General features: G+C 48.1%; 1 protein-coding gene and 1 pseudogene across 1 annotated transcript in view; one reads left to right on the plus strand and one right to left on the minus strand.

Annotated features, from left to right (window-relative positions):
• The window catches only part of SLC12A8 (solute carrier family 12 member 8), a 146,347-nt gene that overhangs the window by 116,342 nt on the left and 14,178 nt on the right, over nt 1–15,827 (minus strand). The window contains exon 2 of the mRNA XM_036352933.1: nt 3,428–3,574. Within this exon, the coding sequence (XP_036208826.1) occupies nt 3,428–3,574 (147 nt within the window). The remainder of the gene's footprint in view (nt 1–3,427; nt 3,575–15,827) is intronic.
• Nucleotides 11,089–11,566, plus strand: LOC118677661 (annotated as a pseudogene).

Genomic DNA, 15,827 nt, shown 5'->3' on the forward strand with positions numbered 1-15,827 from the left:
TTTGTGGCAGAAGCCTCAAAGACGGCCCCAGCGATCCCCACCTACTGGTACTCCAGTCCTTGAGTAATCGCCTCACCTTGAGTGCCGGCTAGATCCAGTGACTCACTTTTAATGAACAGAGTATTTCAGAAGTAATGGGATGTCACTTCTGAGATGAGGATATAAAAAGACTGTGGCTTTGCGTGGCTAGTGTGGCTCAGTGATTAGGACATCGGCCCTCACACCAAAGGGTGGTGGGTTTGATTCCTGGTCAAGGGCAAGTACCTGGGTTGCAGGTTCAATCCCCCACCTCAGTAGGGGTGTGTGAAGGAGGCATCAATTGATGTGTCTCTCTCACATCTCTCTCTCCCTCTCTCTCTCTCTCTCTCTTTCTCTCTCTCCCTCTCTCTCCCTCTCTCTCCCACTTCCTCCCTTTCTCTCTCTCTAAAATTAATGGGAAAAATATCTTCGGGTGAGGATTAACAACAACAAATAAAAAGACTGTGGCTTTCTTCTCACACTCCCTTCTCAGATTTCAGCCCTGGGGGAAGTAGGCTGCATGGAATGAGGCAACCCTGTGAAGAGGCCCACAGGACAAGGCCTGTCAACAATGACACAAGTGATCTTGAAAACGGTCCTGCCCCAGTAACGCCTTCAGATGAGACTGCAGCCCTGACTGACAGTTCAACTATGACTCCATGACAGACTGAGCAGGAGGCACCCAGCTCCTGAACACAGAAACTATAACATAACATGAATGACAGGATGACATATTCATTGCTCTAAGCGGCTAAGTGCTGGGGTAGTTAGTGATGCAGCAACAGATGATTAATACAACTTGTGCTTTCACTTTGGGGATAGAACTGACACCTCTTGATAGCCAGTTCTCAAAAAAATAACCCACTGAGAGGGTTCAGAGGAGGCCCATGGACACCAGAACAGAGAGAGGTTACCCTTCTCTCCTTCCACCATTCCAGAACCACCCCCTGCAGGAGCAGAGCCCAGGCTGTCACTGGCCTGGCCTTACTCGGCCACAGTGGTCAGCTGATGGGCCTCCCTGGGACACAGGCTGGAGAGATGCTGGGCAGTGAGGTGGCCCACAGGAAGGGGCACAAACAGAGGTCAACCCCAGACACCTGAGACTGTCGCCAGGATGACAAGTCTGACCGGGAGACTGTGTTTTTGTAAGTGGGAGCCCCTGTAAGTTTGGAACAGGGGTGAAGGGCATGAATTCTTAGCATCCACACCAGGCAGGTTGCTGACTCTGCCCCAAGCTTTCCACCCATTAATAAAGAAAAAATCCAACCCACACTGGATGTGGTTCAGGCTGAACCCTGGGCCAAGGACTTTTTAAAAGGACGCTTCTACTTTATTTTCAATTCTCACCATTACAAGTATTGGATTCTGCAAGACCATAGTTAAAACCCTTTAGTGTGGCATATCAATTTAAATACATATAAGGGCTAGATTTTTAAAAATCAATTTTGGGCTCTCTGATATTAAGTTAAAATTTATCTGAATGTATGAAGTATGAAATTAATAAACCTAAATGATAAAAAGTTCATAGTTAAATATTCATTGAGATGTCTGTTGCCTTTATCATAAACAATAAATTATCGTTAAGAATGCAACTATTTTTGAGTCTGCAAGTCAGATGTTATCAAGCAAACTGCCATATATGACCCATAATCCTTTTAAATATTTAACTCAAAGACAAATTGGAAAATTCAATAAACTTTAATTTTCCAAATGTTCTCAGAAAGAATTATCAGAAGCATCCCCTGTTATAAAACACAGTGGGATAATCCATTTACCTCAAATGAACCTCCTGTGTATGCTGTGAGCTGGCAATGAAAGTCTCTGATCTTTTATGGACTCGAAGCTCAGGGAGTCAGACAAGGGCTTAGGAAGGTCTGGCCTCACCCAGGCCTTCTGAAGGGGCTAAGAACCCCACACACCCCACTACAGTGAAGCTTTAATCCCCTGGAATCTGCCTATGTGGTGGCTAGTTTTATATATCAACTTGGCCAAACCATGGTGGCTGGTTTGTCAAATGCTAGTCTAGAAGTTGCTATAAACTATTTTTAAGATGTAATTAACATTCGTAATCAGCTGACTTTAAGGAGATTTCCCTCCATAATATGGGTGGGCCTCATCCAATCAGTTGAAGGCCTTAAGGGCAAAGACTAGGGTTTCCCAAAGAAGGAATGTTGTCTCCAAACAGCAACATACAAATTCTGCCTGAGTTTCCAGCCTTGGCACTCAAGCCTGCAACTTCCGTTCTCACTTGAATCTTGCTTGTCCTACGATTTTGGACTTGCCAGGCCCCATAATCATGTGAGCCAATTCCTTAAAATAAATATCGCTCCCCACCCCTCTTTCCATATATACATATATTTATATGGAGACGAGAGAGAGAGAGAGAGAGAGAGAGAGACAGAGACAGAGAGAGAGAGAGAGAGTTATATGGTTTCTCTAGAGAACCCTAGTACATTCCACACCTTGAATGGCCCCCTCTCGCTTTTCACCTGTCCAGTCCAGTTCACCTTTCAACGCCTGGTTTAACCACATCTCCGGGACGCTCCCTGGAGACCTCAGCAACCTTATAATCACAGCCTTTTCCACTCCTGGAGGTTTAATGCTGCTTGGAGAGCTCTCCTGAATTCCTGATGTAAAATCTAACCACTACGGCTGTTAGCCCACCAGGGAAAGGAACAGGGTCTTATATTTTGCAATCTTATTGGCATGTAGTTCCTGATACACCACAGGTGCTCATCAAGGACTCCTGATAGACTGGCCTTTTGTTCTGAGAAGGCTGCTGAGTTCACTGAAGTCCAAGGGAGACGGCACTGTGTGAAGGGCTGATACCTGCTGAGGACACGCATCTACCTGGAAAGTCCCAGGATGCTTTCACATGAGACATAAAAAAGAGGCCCTTGTTCATTCTACAGAGGAAGACAAACTAACCCCCACGGTCTCATGCAAAAGGTGTGCCTCCGGTAATCTGGCCCTGAGTGTGGTCAGTATGCACCTCTGACCAAGGCTCCCTGTGCACTGGGTGCAGTGGGGAAGGCAACCACCTAGGTGAGGAGCTGGTACCACCAGGAGGGCACCAGACAAGTGGAAGAATACCAGGGACGCTGGAGAGGGTCACACACTGCAGGCCAACTTACCTCTCTCTGACCCATCTCTAGTCCCACCTACGATGTGCCCTGAGTTCTGCGCTCATATTCAGTAGGTACGTCCATGGTGAGGCTGGCACTGAAGCCTCTGTGGGAGGCCTATTTTAAAAGCAATGTAACTCTTCCATGTACGTGCTTCTTGCTTCATGTTTCTGGAGCATCTGTGCTTCAGGAATCTGTTGCCAGCACCGGGGGTGCCCAAGAGTGACAGACTTCCCATGTCACCGGCCCACAAGAGACTCCTGGGCCACCAAGCCATCACTCACCACCAGCCAGCCGGTCCTCAAGAAAAGGACAACCCCAAAAATGTTGATCATGCAGGACGTGAACACGCCATCCCAGGTCCCGAACAGCACTGGCTCCCATACGAACAGCTGGACCTTCCACCAGGGCTGGGGCTGGGCCAGGACCCCCTGGAACAGAGCACAGAGTCAGCTCAGCACCAGGGAGGGGCAGGGAGGGGAAGGGCAGGACGGGAAGTAGATCAGGAGGAGGTAGGAGAACTCAGCTTTAACCCTTTGAGTGCCAACCACTATCCTAGGAACTATGCTAAAATTGCCAAGGCATTTTTGCTGATTTTACAGCAGTTTAGGAAAAAAATTATGAACCGCAAGTAAATGAAGTTACATATTCAAAAACTTAAGGAAACCTTTACTACATTTGTTTTCATCTTTGACATATACTGTTTGCTGATCCTATATAATAATAGACAAACATGGTAATTGACCGTACCTTCGCTATGCCTCCCATTGGCTAATCAGCACGATATGCAAATTAACTGCCAACAAAGATGTGGCTAATTTGCATACTGCAGGCAGGGCAGGCCAGCGTGAGCCGCCATCCGGGCCCCTGTGTGCCGCCTAAGCCCTGCCCCCAGCCGGGACCCCCGTGTGCGGCCCTGGGCAGGCGGGACCCCCATCTGGGCCTTGGGCGGCGGGGCTTGGCGGTGCGATTGGCCGGAGGAAGCCCTATTCTTGCAGGAATCCTCCTGCAATGGGCTTCTAGCTGTATTATAAAATACTAGTAGAAAAAAAAATTTGAACAAAACATATAATGTTAAAATAGAGGGACACCCTTCTCCAATATCTTCCACAAAATCATCTTCACAGCAAGAATTGACATATTTAGCAATATCAACACTAATAAAAGCGGACTTAGAACTGGATGCCATTTCGAAGCTTTAGGGTTACAAAATCTGAGTAAACTTCATAAAATCGTAGTACCTATAAAAAATTAGGCAGATAAATGCCAGTGGTCAATTTTAGAACTACAAACATTTGGCATCATAAGTAATCTGCACTTAGGTGCCATCTGTCAATAAAGAGTAAACCACTAGCATCTAATAGTGACACTGCAGGAGGAGTACGATCGCGTTCCCCGGCACTCTAGGGGTTAAAATACTCCCATCTTATTCCCGCAGAGCAGGTTGCATGCACACAGACAGAATCTTGAAGGTTGAGTCTGCAAAGGGTCCCTGTTCTCTCCTCACGGCAGTGATTCCTGTACCATGCATAGCAGAGACTAGTGGTTCAGCAAACACGGTCCCTTTCCTCTGGCCACTCCGCAGCAGACATTTCCCAGTCTCCTTGCAGGTGGGTGTGGCCCTGTGACTGAGTTTGGCCCCGGGGATACAGGTCACAGTGCTGTTGCCACTTCTAGGTGAGAGTGGGACTCTGGTTCCCACGCAGGCAGTGGTCATGAGCTCTGGGTAATGCCATGGTCCCTCACAGCTCTCCATTTCCAAGGGACAGCAGCCTCTGGCACCTCCTAATCTTTAGGTAGCCTCCTTACTTTACATCTTTTGCTCCTCTGGTCCTTCTAGCACCTCCATAATGAATTCTGTGTGTTAAATTCCCTGTTTAAAATACCTAGAGTGCTTTCTGTTTTCCTGACTGAACAGGTTTCTGAGGCATCCCTTGGCAGTTGTCTAGAATCAGAGGCTGGCAAGTAGTTGGACAGACACCTTCCTCATTTCTCCAATTCAAAAATAATGAAGGCACTCACGGACCACTCAAATGGAAACTCTACTAAAAAGGCTAAACCTTGTGGAAATACTAAAACGATCTTAAAACCAGTAGCAACTCTTGCTGCGAACCGCTCTCACAGCGGCTTTGTAATTAAGTCAGACGTGAGTGGAGTCCTCTGACACCCTCGGCGACAGTGACTCTCACCAGGAAAGCACCTAGAACCACTGTGAACCGCGTGCAGTGCATCTAACTGCTGTATGCATGTGACCTATCAACACAGCGAAAGGGCAGAGAAACCACAAGGGCAGGGACGTCTAAGGTCGGAGTCACGGGCACGGGGTGGCTGAGCACAATGGATGTGTGTGATCCAGGCCAGAGGCGGGGCAGCTGCACTCGGTCAAAACCAAAGGAGGGGCTCCCAGCTCCTCTTTCTTTGTTATATCCACACACTCCCAGGCCAAGGAATCCTCAAGATGTCACTGAAGCCACAGGGCCAGAGGGGCCAGGGGGCTCCTGGGCAGCCCCGTCCGCCCCTGACTCCACTAGAACTCCTTTCATCTGTGAGCATTTCTGCTCCTCATTCTGTTTTTCACAAACCACAGAAGAGGAATCTCCTGAAAGCCCATCAATGTGAGCACAGCGATCGTGACTCAAAGCTAGGACCCTGCCAACCCGGGCTTGTCCTTGGACGAACGGTACCGAGGGACCTGTGTGCTGAATGCAGGATTGTTTCCCAGGATCCTAATCTCAAAATTCAGGACACGGTCCAACTTCCTGTCTCTGCGTGTGCTCAGCTTCCCACCCATGGCTTCTTACAGGCCTGCTCTTTATTAGACACAGTAAGAACAACGACAACTCTCAGCCACAGACCATCGTCATTTAGCCAGAGCTTTCAGCTTCCACATCAATCCCTCCTTTGATCCCAACCGCACCCCTGGGAGGGAGGCGGAGGGGGAACGGCCGTTCATGTAACCAAGGAAAGAGCGTCTGCAAGATGAGACACATTGCCCAGTCCACAGCAGGCTTTGGAACCTGCTGTCCACACTGTAAAATCTGGGTTTGGCCCACAGATCACTTGCCCCTTCGCTCCTAAATTTTGATCTTTCAGATTTCAATGTCTAATTATCCTAGAATTGGCTTGTGATTACATTTGCCTTATCCCTAAATCTCCCATTGTGATTTTTCAAAACGTTATTCTTCTTTCATGCCAGCCTTTGCATTTCCACTCTGAAGGCTGTTTTGCTTACATGTTTGTATACCTAAAGTCATATGAAAAGCCCTGGCCAGCATTGTTCAGTGGTTAGAGCTTCAGCTGTTCAATTCCTGGTCAAGGGCATGTACCTGGGTTGCAGATTCGATCCCCAACCCGGGTCAGGGTATATGTGGGAGGCAACCAATCGATGTGTCTCTCTCACTCTCTCCCCCTCCCTGCTCCCTTCCATTCTCTCTAGAAATCAATGGAAAAAATATCCTCACTCCTTGGGTGACGGTTTAAAAAAAAATGTTGTGCGAAAAGCCTTTCAGCTCCTGGATCTCACTGGACTAAATCAGCCTTAAAGGTGTTTCACGGATGAGTAAAGTAGAAGCTGTAGGAGATGCTTTACCCTGAGGAGGAAAGTGCAAATGGTGTGAATTGGGTTTGGCGGCTCAGCTAGGACAGCTTGCTGCTAGATGTGCCGGGAGTGTGCCTGCCCTTTCTAACCAGTGACAGAACAATATAATCAAGTATTCCCAGAGCCTGCTCATCAGACGCACAGGAGCCTGAGTTTGACACCAAGATTGCAATCCTGATATTCTTAGAGAGAGATACTGGTACAAGCCCATGGAGAGAGGGACGGTGTGTATTTGGGGGGGAGGGGGGAGAGAAGAAACAAAAGTACAGAAAAAGGGACAGGGGCTGAGACAGAAAACCCTAGATGAAAATGCCAAGTAGGTGCCTGGCTGGTGTGGCCCAGTGGGTGAACGTCGACGTATGAACCAGGAGGTCACGGTTGGATTCCCAGTTAGGACACACACCCAGGTTTCAGGCTCGATCCCCAGTGGGGGGTGTGCAGGAGGCAACAGGTCAATGATTCTCTCTCATCACTGATGTTTCTCTTTCTCCCTCTCCATTCCTCTCTGAAATCAAAGAAAGAAAAAAAATATATATATATATACACATATATATATGTGTATATATATATATTTTTTTTTTTTTTTAAATATGCCAAATAGGTAACACAGAGATATTTCCCAGCCTCCCCCCATGGGCGCAGTGCCTCCAGACGTCAACGTGGAAGCCCCAGCTTGGATGCCCATTTGTCTCACCTCTCCCTTCTCCACCATGTCCCCCAGCCTCACCCGCTGCGGGATGCCCCCGAGCTGACCTGTCAGGGGAGCACTATCTAACCAACTCACACCAGCTACCTCACATAGCGCCCACTGGGCCATGTCAGGTATGACCCTGACACCAATTCCAATGTGTGGGGCTGCGACTGGTGTCAGAATCACACCATAGCAAGCAGTTCTCCAGCACCAGTCAGAGGTCCTACAATTAACTCAGTCCTGACTCTCTACTCAGCAATGGTGTCAGATCCCGCAGGTTAAGGGCTCAGTCCTCCAGGACGGCGTCCCCACCTCCTCCCAGCTGCCAGTTGCACGTCCAGTTGTCACCCGGGTGTCTGACCCACAGACTAATGATTAGCGGAACCCATGACCCCTTCTTTGGATTCAACTACTTTTCGAGAGGGATTCACAGAAACAATTTATTTACTAGATCGCCAGTTGATGATAAAAGGATGTAACTCAGGAACCACCAGATGGAAGAGAGGCGCAGGGCAGGGCAGGGCATGGGAAAAGGGTGTGGGGCTCCCACGCCCTCTGAGCCGCCACTCTCCCCCATCTCCACGTTCACCAACCCTGAAGCTCCCGGAATCCTCTCCTTTTGAGTTTTCATGGAGGCTTCATTACATACACGAGATTGATTAAATCATTGGCCATCGGTGATTGGTTCAACACCAGCCCTTCACCCTCCCCTAAAAGTTCCAACCCTCTCATGACTGGTTGGTTCCCTGGCAACCAGCCTCCACCCGCAGGTGTTTTCCGAAAGTCACCTCATTAACATCAACCAAGTTTGTTAAAAAATATCAAGGGGTTTGTTATAAATATCAAGACACCTTTGTCATTCTCAACTCTTAGAAAATTCCAAGGGTTTTAGGAGCTCTGTGCCAGGAATGGGGATGCAAATCCAGTATGTAGTTCTTGTTAAAAAATCACAATATCACAACTAGCTGCTCCACAGATCACTCCTGCTCTGCCGGGCCAGTTCCCACTAGCTCCGGCTCAGACAGGCTGAGGGCAGACGCGAGGGCTGCAGCAGAAGCCGACACCCTACAGCGGAGTATCAGCTCTCCCCCACAGGCAGGACTCCCAGCCCACTCCCTCCTCTGCCCGAGGGTGAGGAGCCCCTCTCACCTGAGCATGCCCTCCCACAGAGCCAAGGCTCACGGACCCTCCCTCTGCATCTCTTCCCAGTAATTTCTATCCCCCAGGGCAGGAGGGCAGAAGGGCAGGGAGGCGGGGCAGCAGGATGGCCGTAGGTGACAGCCGGCCAGTTCTAGGCTGTCTTGGTAAGACCTAGGGGAGAGGTCCGGTCCCAGTGTGGCTAACAAGAGTCCCATTCGCCGAAGCCGGTTTGGCTCAGTGGATGGAGTGTTGGCCTGCGGACTGGGGGGTCCTGGGTTCGATTCCGGTCAGGGGCATGTGCCTGGGTTGCGGGCATGTCCCCAGTGGGAGATGTGCGGGAGGCAGCTGGTCGATGTTTCTCTCTCATCGATGTTTCTAACTCTCTGTCTCTCTCCCTTCCTCTCTGTAAAAAATCAATAAAATATATTTTTTTTAAAAAAAAAAAAAAGAGTCCCATTCGACATTCTCTGACATAGACATAGCAGGTTTCGGGGAAAGAGGCGGAAACAGGATGTGTGCTGTGCCTGGCATGGCCTCTGCTGGCGCGCAGGGGTGGGGACGAAGATGAAGGAGAGCGGGGAGCAAGGAGCCCCTCAGATTGCACACCACACATGTGCTCAAGCGTCAGGCTCCTCTCTTCCCTGCAGGGACAAGCTCGGCAGGTCCCAGGGCACAGGAACTCGGAGCCAGACCGGATCACATCTCCATGCTGCTCTGCTGGCAAGTCCCTTCCCGAGCTCCCAGCCAAGAAGCCAGGCCTCCCCTCGGCGCCAGGGGCCTGCCCCCCACACTGGACACTGCACGGCTGTCCCGGGGTGTTCTAGCTCAGAGGTGGAAGTCTTTCCTGTGAACAGGGAGTCTCTGCACTGAGTAGGGCGTCTAGGAAGGGGGGACCTGCACCTGAGAGGCACCGGGCGGAGGAAACCCTCCCGCAGCCGCGAGCTGGGCTGAGTGGGAGGAAGGCTCCGCCACGGGCATTGGGGCGCACACCGCCTCCTGCAGCCACCTGCCCGGCGCAGTGAGCACATCTGCAATGTGAGATGACACCTTCCTCTATTGTGGCATCAATATGTGGGTCAAAGCAAGACCCGGCCTGCCCCTCCGCCCCAGGCACACCTGCAGGACGGCTCTGCCGGGAGCACAGGGAGCCGGAGCACAGGGAGCCGCGGGCGCCCTCTGAAAGCCGCGGTTTCATTATTAATGACGCCCCGAGAACACCCAGGCCGCGCTGAGCGGGCCCAGCGCAGAGCGGGCACCGCAGTCCTCCCCTCGGGCTCTGGCCGAATGAGGTGAGACAGCCACGCACCGCACCAGGGAGGCTTGCACGGTGCAGGTGAGAAGACAACCGAGAAAGCTCTTGGAAGCATCCAGCACAAGAGACGATTTTCAGTGTGAGGGCGGGGGTCTTCAGAGAAGTTGGAAGGAAGAGAAAGAAAAGAGGTCTTGTTGGGGATGCATTTTCTATTTCCCCCGACGACCTGTCCTCAAGGTGGAGGTGAGTCCCTGCTCTCCAGCCCAGCCCTGAGAGCTGCCTCTCCAGCTCCTGCCAGTCCCAGCCTCTCTGGGTTGCCCAGCTGAAGTGTCCTAGGGGATCCAGAACAATGTCCAGGGAGTGCCCTGTACCTGCCCCCCCGCCCCCCCCCCCACCCCCGCGGGTGGAGACCACACAGCTCTGCGGAGGAGTGGGGACCCACAGGGAGTGTCAAAGTCTGACTCCCCTGGATTCTGATCTGGGCAGCACCCTCGGTCAATATTGATTTAGTCCTTCCCAGAAGCGGGAGCTGTCCGTGCAGTGTGGGTGGCTCCCACCACAGAACAGGTCTGAAAGCCAGTGCCTACAGACAGTGGTCCTGCAGGGCTGACCTGGGGTGTTCCAGGCCTGTTCATCCTAATCCCCGTCCAATGCCGGGGTCTCCCACACAACCTGGTCCTACCCCACACAGCCCCAGGAGGGGTAAGACCCTCAGACGCCATGAAAACATTGCTGCTGATGGGAAACCCCTGCTTGAGTCCTGCCTCCCGGGACCACACCCCCCTCCTCCCTCACTCTGCCCTTCAGAACGCAGAGCTGTGATCTGGACATCTGATACCATCCCCAAAATGAAAAAATCCAGCAGCAGCGATGCCACGGCCACCTGAACAAGAGCTTCCCCACCCCTCCCAGCCGCTTTGGCAAAAGGACAGAGCCTTTCCTGCGGACACAGGCTGCCACCAGGAAGTCCACCTGGGTTTAACATTGGAGGAGAGACATGGACCCTAATGCCCTCTCCCAACAACAGGCAAACCAGCTAACACTCAACTGCAGGAGGTTTACTCTTCTGGGTGCTTCAGCGGATCAGCCTGTATTATATCTGTTCAAGAATTCTTATGGCCTGGGCGGGAGCGGCCAGGGAGAGGTCAGTGGGAGAAAAAGGAGACTCATGTAATATTTTAAACAATAAAGAATTTAAATTTAAAAAAAAAAGAATTTTTATGGCCTTTCGGTCAGAACCACCACCTTCCAGTAATTCGCCAAAATGACTAACACAAAGAGAAAGAGAGGCACCCACTATATGTTTTCTAGGATTTTTAGAAAACATGGAGTTGTTCCTCTAGCCACATACGTGTGAATCTACAAGAAAGGTGATATTGCGGACATCAAAGGAATGGGCACTGTTAAAAAAGGAATGCCCCACGAATGTTACCATGACAAAACTGGAAGAGTCTACAATGTCACCCAGCATGCAGTGAGTGGGCACTGCTGTGAACAAACAAGTTAAGGGCAAGATTCTTGCCAAGAGAATTAATGTGCGCATTGAGCGTATTAAGCACCCTAAGAGCCGTGATAGCTTCCTGAAACGTGTGAAGGAAAATGATCAGAAAAAGAAGGAAGCCAAAGAGAAAGGTACCTGGGTTCAGCTGAAGCGTCAGCCTGCTCCACCCAGAGCAGCTCACTGTGTGAGCCAGTGGGAGGAGCCTGAGCTGTGGCCCGTCCCCTGTGACTTCATGGCGTGACAAGTGTAAAAAAATACAAGACCTCTGAACTGGGAAAAAAAAGAGTCCTTATATACGGAGTAGTTTTGACTTTTGGAATCACATTAATGTTTTACGTACTCAAAATAAAACAGAATTAATCTGTATGTGTCTTTCTATCTGAAGCGGGTCTCTTGTAGGCAGCATATGTATGAGTCTTTTTGTCGTTAAAAAATAAAACAAAATAAAATCAAATTAACAGGATGAGAGGAAAAATTAAAATGGAATGAGAAGAGAAACAAGTGAGCCGAACAAGTTGAAATGAGTAACACAACCACACTGAAGGTGGGAAAAGAGGTGACCGATCAGAGGAACTTTCGAACGTAGTACTTTGACCGTGTGCTCCCAGTCTAAAAGCAAAATTACCTACAAACTAATACAAATTCTAGATAGAAATTTTGGTTTTTTGCAGGGGTGGAAGTTACCAATTCAGAACCTATGATCTGTGAATTACAGGATTGAGCAAATAAGAAAATACAGGCTGAACAAAAGTAGGTTTACAATTGTTCCTATGTGAAGTAATCCTAATATATAAAAAAACCAGGGGCCATCATGACTGAAACAACTGGACGGACAACCAAACACAGGCTGCATGGGGCGACCAGGCCGGCAGGGGGGTTAGTGAGGGACGACCAAATGACTGAACAGCAGGCTGCGTGGGGTGACCAAGCCGGCAGGGGGGATAGTTGGGAGCGACCAGACCGGCGGGGGTGGGGGTGGGGGTGGGGGGGGGCGTTGGGGGCGACCAGGCCAGCAGGGGGCGGGCAGTGAGGGGCAACCAGGCCGGTGGTGGGGGGCACTTAGGGGTGACCAGGCCAGCATGGAGGGGGCAGTTGGGGGCGACCAGGTCAGTGGGGGTGGGGGGGGAGTTGGGAGTGACCAGGCCAGCCAGGGGGCAGTTAGGGGCGATCAGGCAGGCAGGCAGGTGAGCAGTTAGGAGCCAGCGGTCCTGGATTGTGAGAGGGATGTCCGACTGCCGGTTTAGGCCTGATCCTCAGCATCAGGCCTAAACCAGCAATTGGACATCCCCTGAAGAGTTCTCAGATTGGAGAAGGTGGAGGCTGGGCTGAGGGGACCCTCTCCATCACGAATTTCGTGCACCGGGCCTTTAGTACAATAATACGAATAAACCATTTTGCATACTCACACAACTGTAGACCTAGTTTTGCCCATTCCTTTATACTGAACAGGATTCGAGTTTCTCTCTGGCGGAGGAGAAGGGGGTTACAATTAAGGGAAGAGAAAAGAATACAAGGATAAACCCTGGGGTGATGAACTGGAATTAGAGATAGTTTGCATTTGCAGCTTTTAATACATATAGAAAGATATAGAGCTAAATATGTATGTGTGTATTTACATTCCTTCCATGTCCACTTAAAGCAAGCATGTCAAACTCACAGCTGGCAGGCCGCATGCCTCAATCCGCCGGCTGCAAGTTTGACATGCTTGGCTTAAAGGGTCTGTCTATAAGACACTCCAGTAGTAATAAGCATACCTAGCACTTTCCTAGCTTCCAAATTACCATGAAAATGATAGAAAATATGTTTTTATTTTATTTTATTTTTTTTTATATATTTTATTGATTTTTTACAGAGAGGAAGGGAGAGAGATAGAGAGTTAGAAACATCGATGAGAGAGAAACACCGATCAGCTGCCTCCTGCATATCCCCTACTGGGGATATGCCCGCAACCCAGGTACATGCCCTTGACCGGAATCGAACCCGGGACCTTTCAGTCCGCAGGCCGACGCTCTATCCACTGAGCCAAACCGGTTTCGGCAGATAGAAAATATGTTTTTAAAGTGCGGAGCTATAATTATAACTAGAAAGGAGGAAAAACAGGTGCTACCAGCAGATCAGACATTTGGACAAATTCATGCAAATGGGTTAGAAGGCGGGCGGGCGGGGGGTGGGGGATCAAAGGAGAGAATACAACTGTACAAGAATAAACTGGGTTCTGGGGCAGCTAAGAGAAGAGCTGTCTCCCAGGGCACCAGAGAATCTCCCAGTTCAGAGCCAGCGGATCCCAGAGGCGGTCATGGGTCACGGTGCCACCACTGGGTGTGACATTATTTGGAAGGCTGATCATGCATATATGGTACCTACAGCATAACAGATGGGGAAGGGGGGTTGACAAAAGGGCCTGTGTGATTGCCAAGTTCCTACATTTTACACTGAAGTGGTAAAATATGAGCTCTAATAAACTGTTGAAAGTTTAAAATGTATATTTAATCCCTAGAGCAGCCATTCTCAAACTTTTTGACCTCAAGACCCCTTTACTGTCTTAAAAATTATTGAGGAACCCAAAGCTTTTGCTTATGTGTGTTATACTTATCAATATTTACCATTCTAGAAGTTTAAAGGGAGATATTTAAAAATATATGTTAATCATTTAAGCATATCAAGAAGCCCATTATCAATTAAAATAAATGACATATTTCCATGAAAAATAACTACTTTCCAAAACAAAAATGTTTAGTGAAAATAGAGACCTTATTATACATTTTGCAAATCTTTTTAATGTCTGGCCTGATAGAAGACAACTGGATTCTCATATCTACTTCTGTATTCAGTCTACTGTAAAATATGGTTTTTTAAGTACGGGGGGGTGGGGCGTGGGACGGGTGGGACTGGCCTCCCACACTTCTATAGTAAGAAAAGGAGAGAGTAATTTACTATCATAGAGCCATATATGAAAAAATTACTATCACCCAAAAGATAACAGAATCACCAAAAAGGCAACATGGGGTATAAGAAACAGTAGCAGCTGCATCAGAACTATAAGAAGTAAAGGAAACCTGGTCAGTGTGGCTCAGTGGCTGAGCATCAATCTATGAACCAGAAGGTCACGGTTCGATTCCTGGGCAGAGCACATGCCTGGGTTGCGGGCTTCCTCCTGAATGTGGGGCATACAGGAGGCAGCCAATCAATGATTCTCTCTCGTCACTGATGTTTCTTTCTCTCTCTCCCTCTCCCTTCCTTTCTGAAATCAATAAAAATATATTTTTAATTAAAATAAAATTGAAAGACATGAAGACCCTGTTGCTCAGAAGCAGCAAAGCTTTAATGAGGTAAGATTATGTTTTCTTCTCCACGTGTCCAGTGATGCCACCTGGTTATTCATTAACACACACACACACACACACACACAATTTATAGATTTAAAATTTTATAACCAACTATAACCAATGTGGAAATGTTCGTTATAATTCAGAAAAATATATGAATTTTATAAACCTTGACAATGTAAAAATGATAATCCAACTCACAGAACATTAGAAGTGAAGTGAGGAAAATGGAAGAAAGAGTAAATATGCCAAAAGTCCTCTTTCTTCATATCAGGAAACAATAAATAAACTGATAATAAGTTGGTGATTTGGTCAAGAAATTGAGGTATAAATACATTATTTAAAGTTATAACGATAACCACAAAGGAAAACAAAAACCGAAACCACTAGCAGGGACTGTCTCTGGGGAATGGAGGTAAAGAGCGAGGAAGAAAGCTTTTCACTTTATGTCATTCTCTATGTTTGAATTTTTTCCTTGACTGCATGCATGTGGCACTTTTTTTTTAATCCTCACCCAGGGAGTGAGGATGTTTTTGTTGTTGTTAATTCTCACCCAAGGATTTTTTCCCATTGATTTTTAGAGAGAGTGAAGAGAGGGGAGAAAGAGAGAAACATCAATGTGAGAGAGACACACCCGGAATGGGGCAGGAATCAGACCTGCAACCAAGGTAAGAGCCCTTGACCAGAAATCAAATCCGTGACCCTCTGGTATGCAGGCCAATGCTCTAACCACTGAACATACTGACCAGGACACATGGTAGTTCTATAATTAAAATACTAACTTTTTTATTTTAAGAAAATTTTTAAATCATCACATTATTAGAAACATTTTTAAAACAGAATGCTGACCTAGAGTTAACAATCTTGTTCATAACTTCATTTGAGCAGTGGCTGAATTCACCAAAAGATATGTGACTTAAATCACATTTAAATGCATTAGATAAACAAGAAACTTAAAGGTAGCAAAGACTTTTATAAAATTAATGTCTGTCCTTAACATTTGTGTCTTTTTTTTTAAAATTAGAATTTGTTTTGGCTTTGTGTGGTTCTTTACTGATAATTGCCTAAAATAAAAAGGAAAAGTTACTCAAAATGAGTCATGGCTTTGTGTTTTAAGTTAAATTCCTGTGAGAGCGAATTTATCATCCGGATCAGGCATGATATTTTTGGCGCAGA

This window comes from Myotis myotis, unplaced genomic scaffold (genome assembly GCF_014108235.1).
Source record: "Myotis myotis isolate mMyoMyo1 unplaced genomic scaffold, mMyoMyo1.p scaffold_m19_p_2, whole genome shotgun sequence".
NCBI classification, from domain to species: domain Eukaryota; kingdom Metazoa; phylum Chordata; class Mammalia; order Chiroptera; family Vespertilionidae; genus Myotis; species Myotis myotis.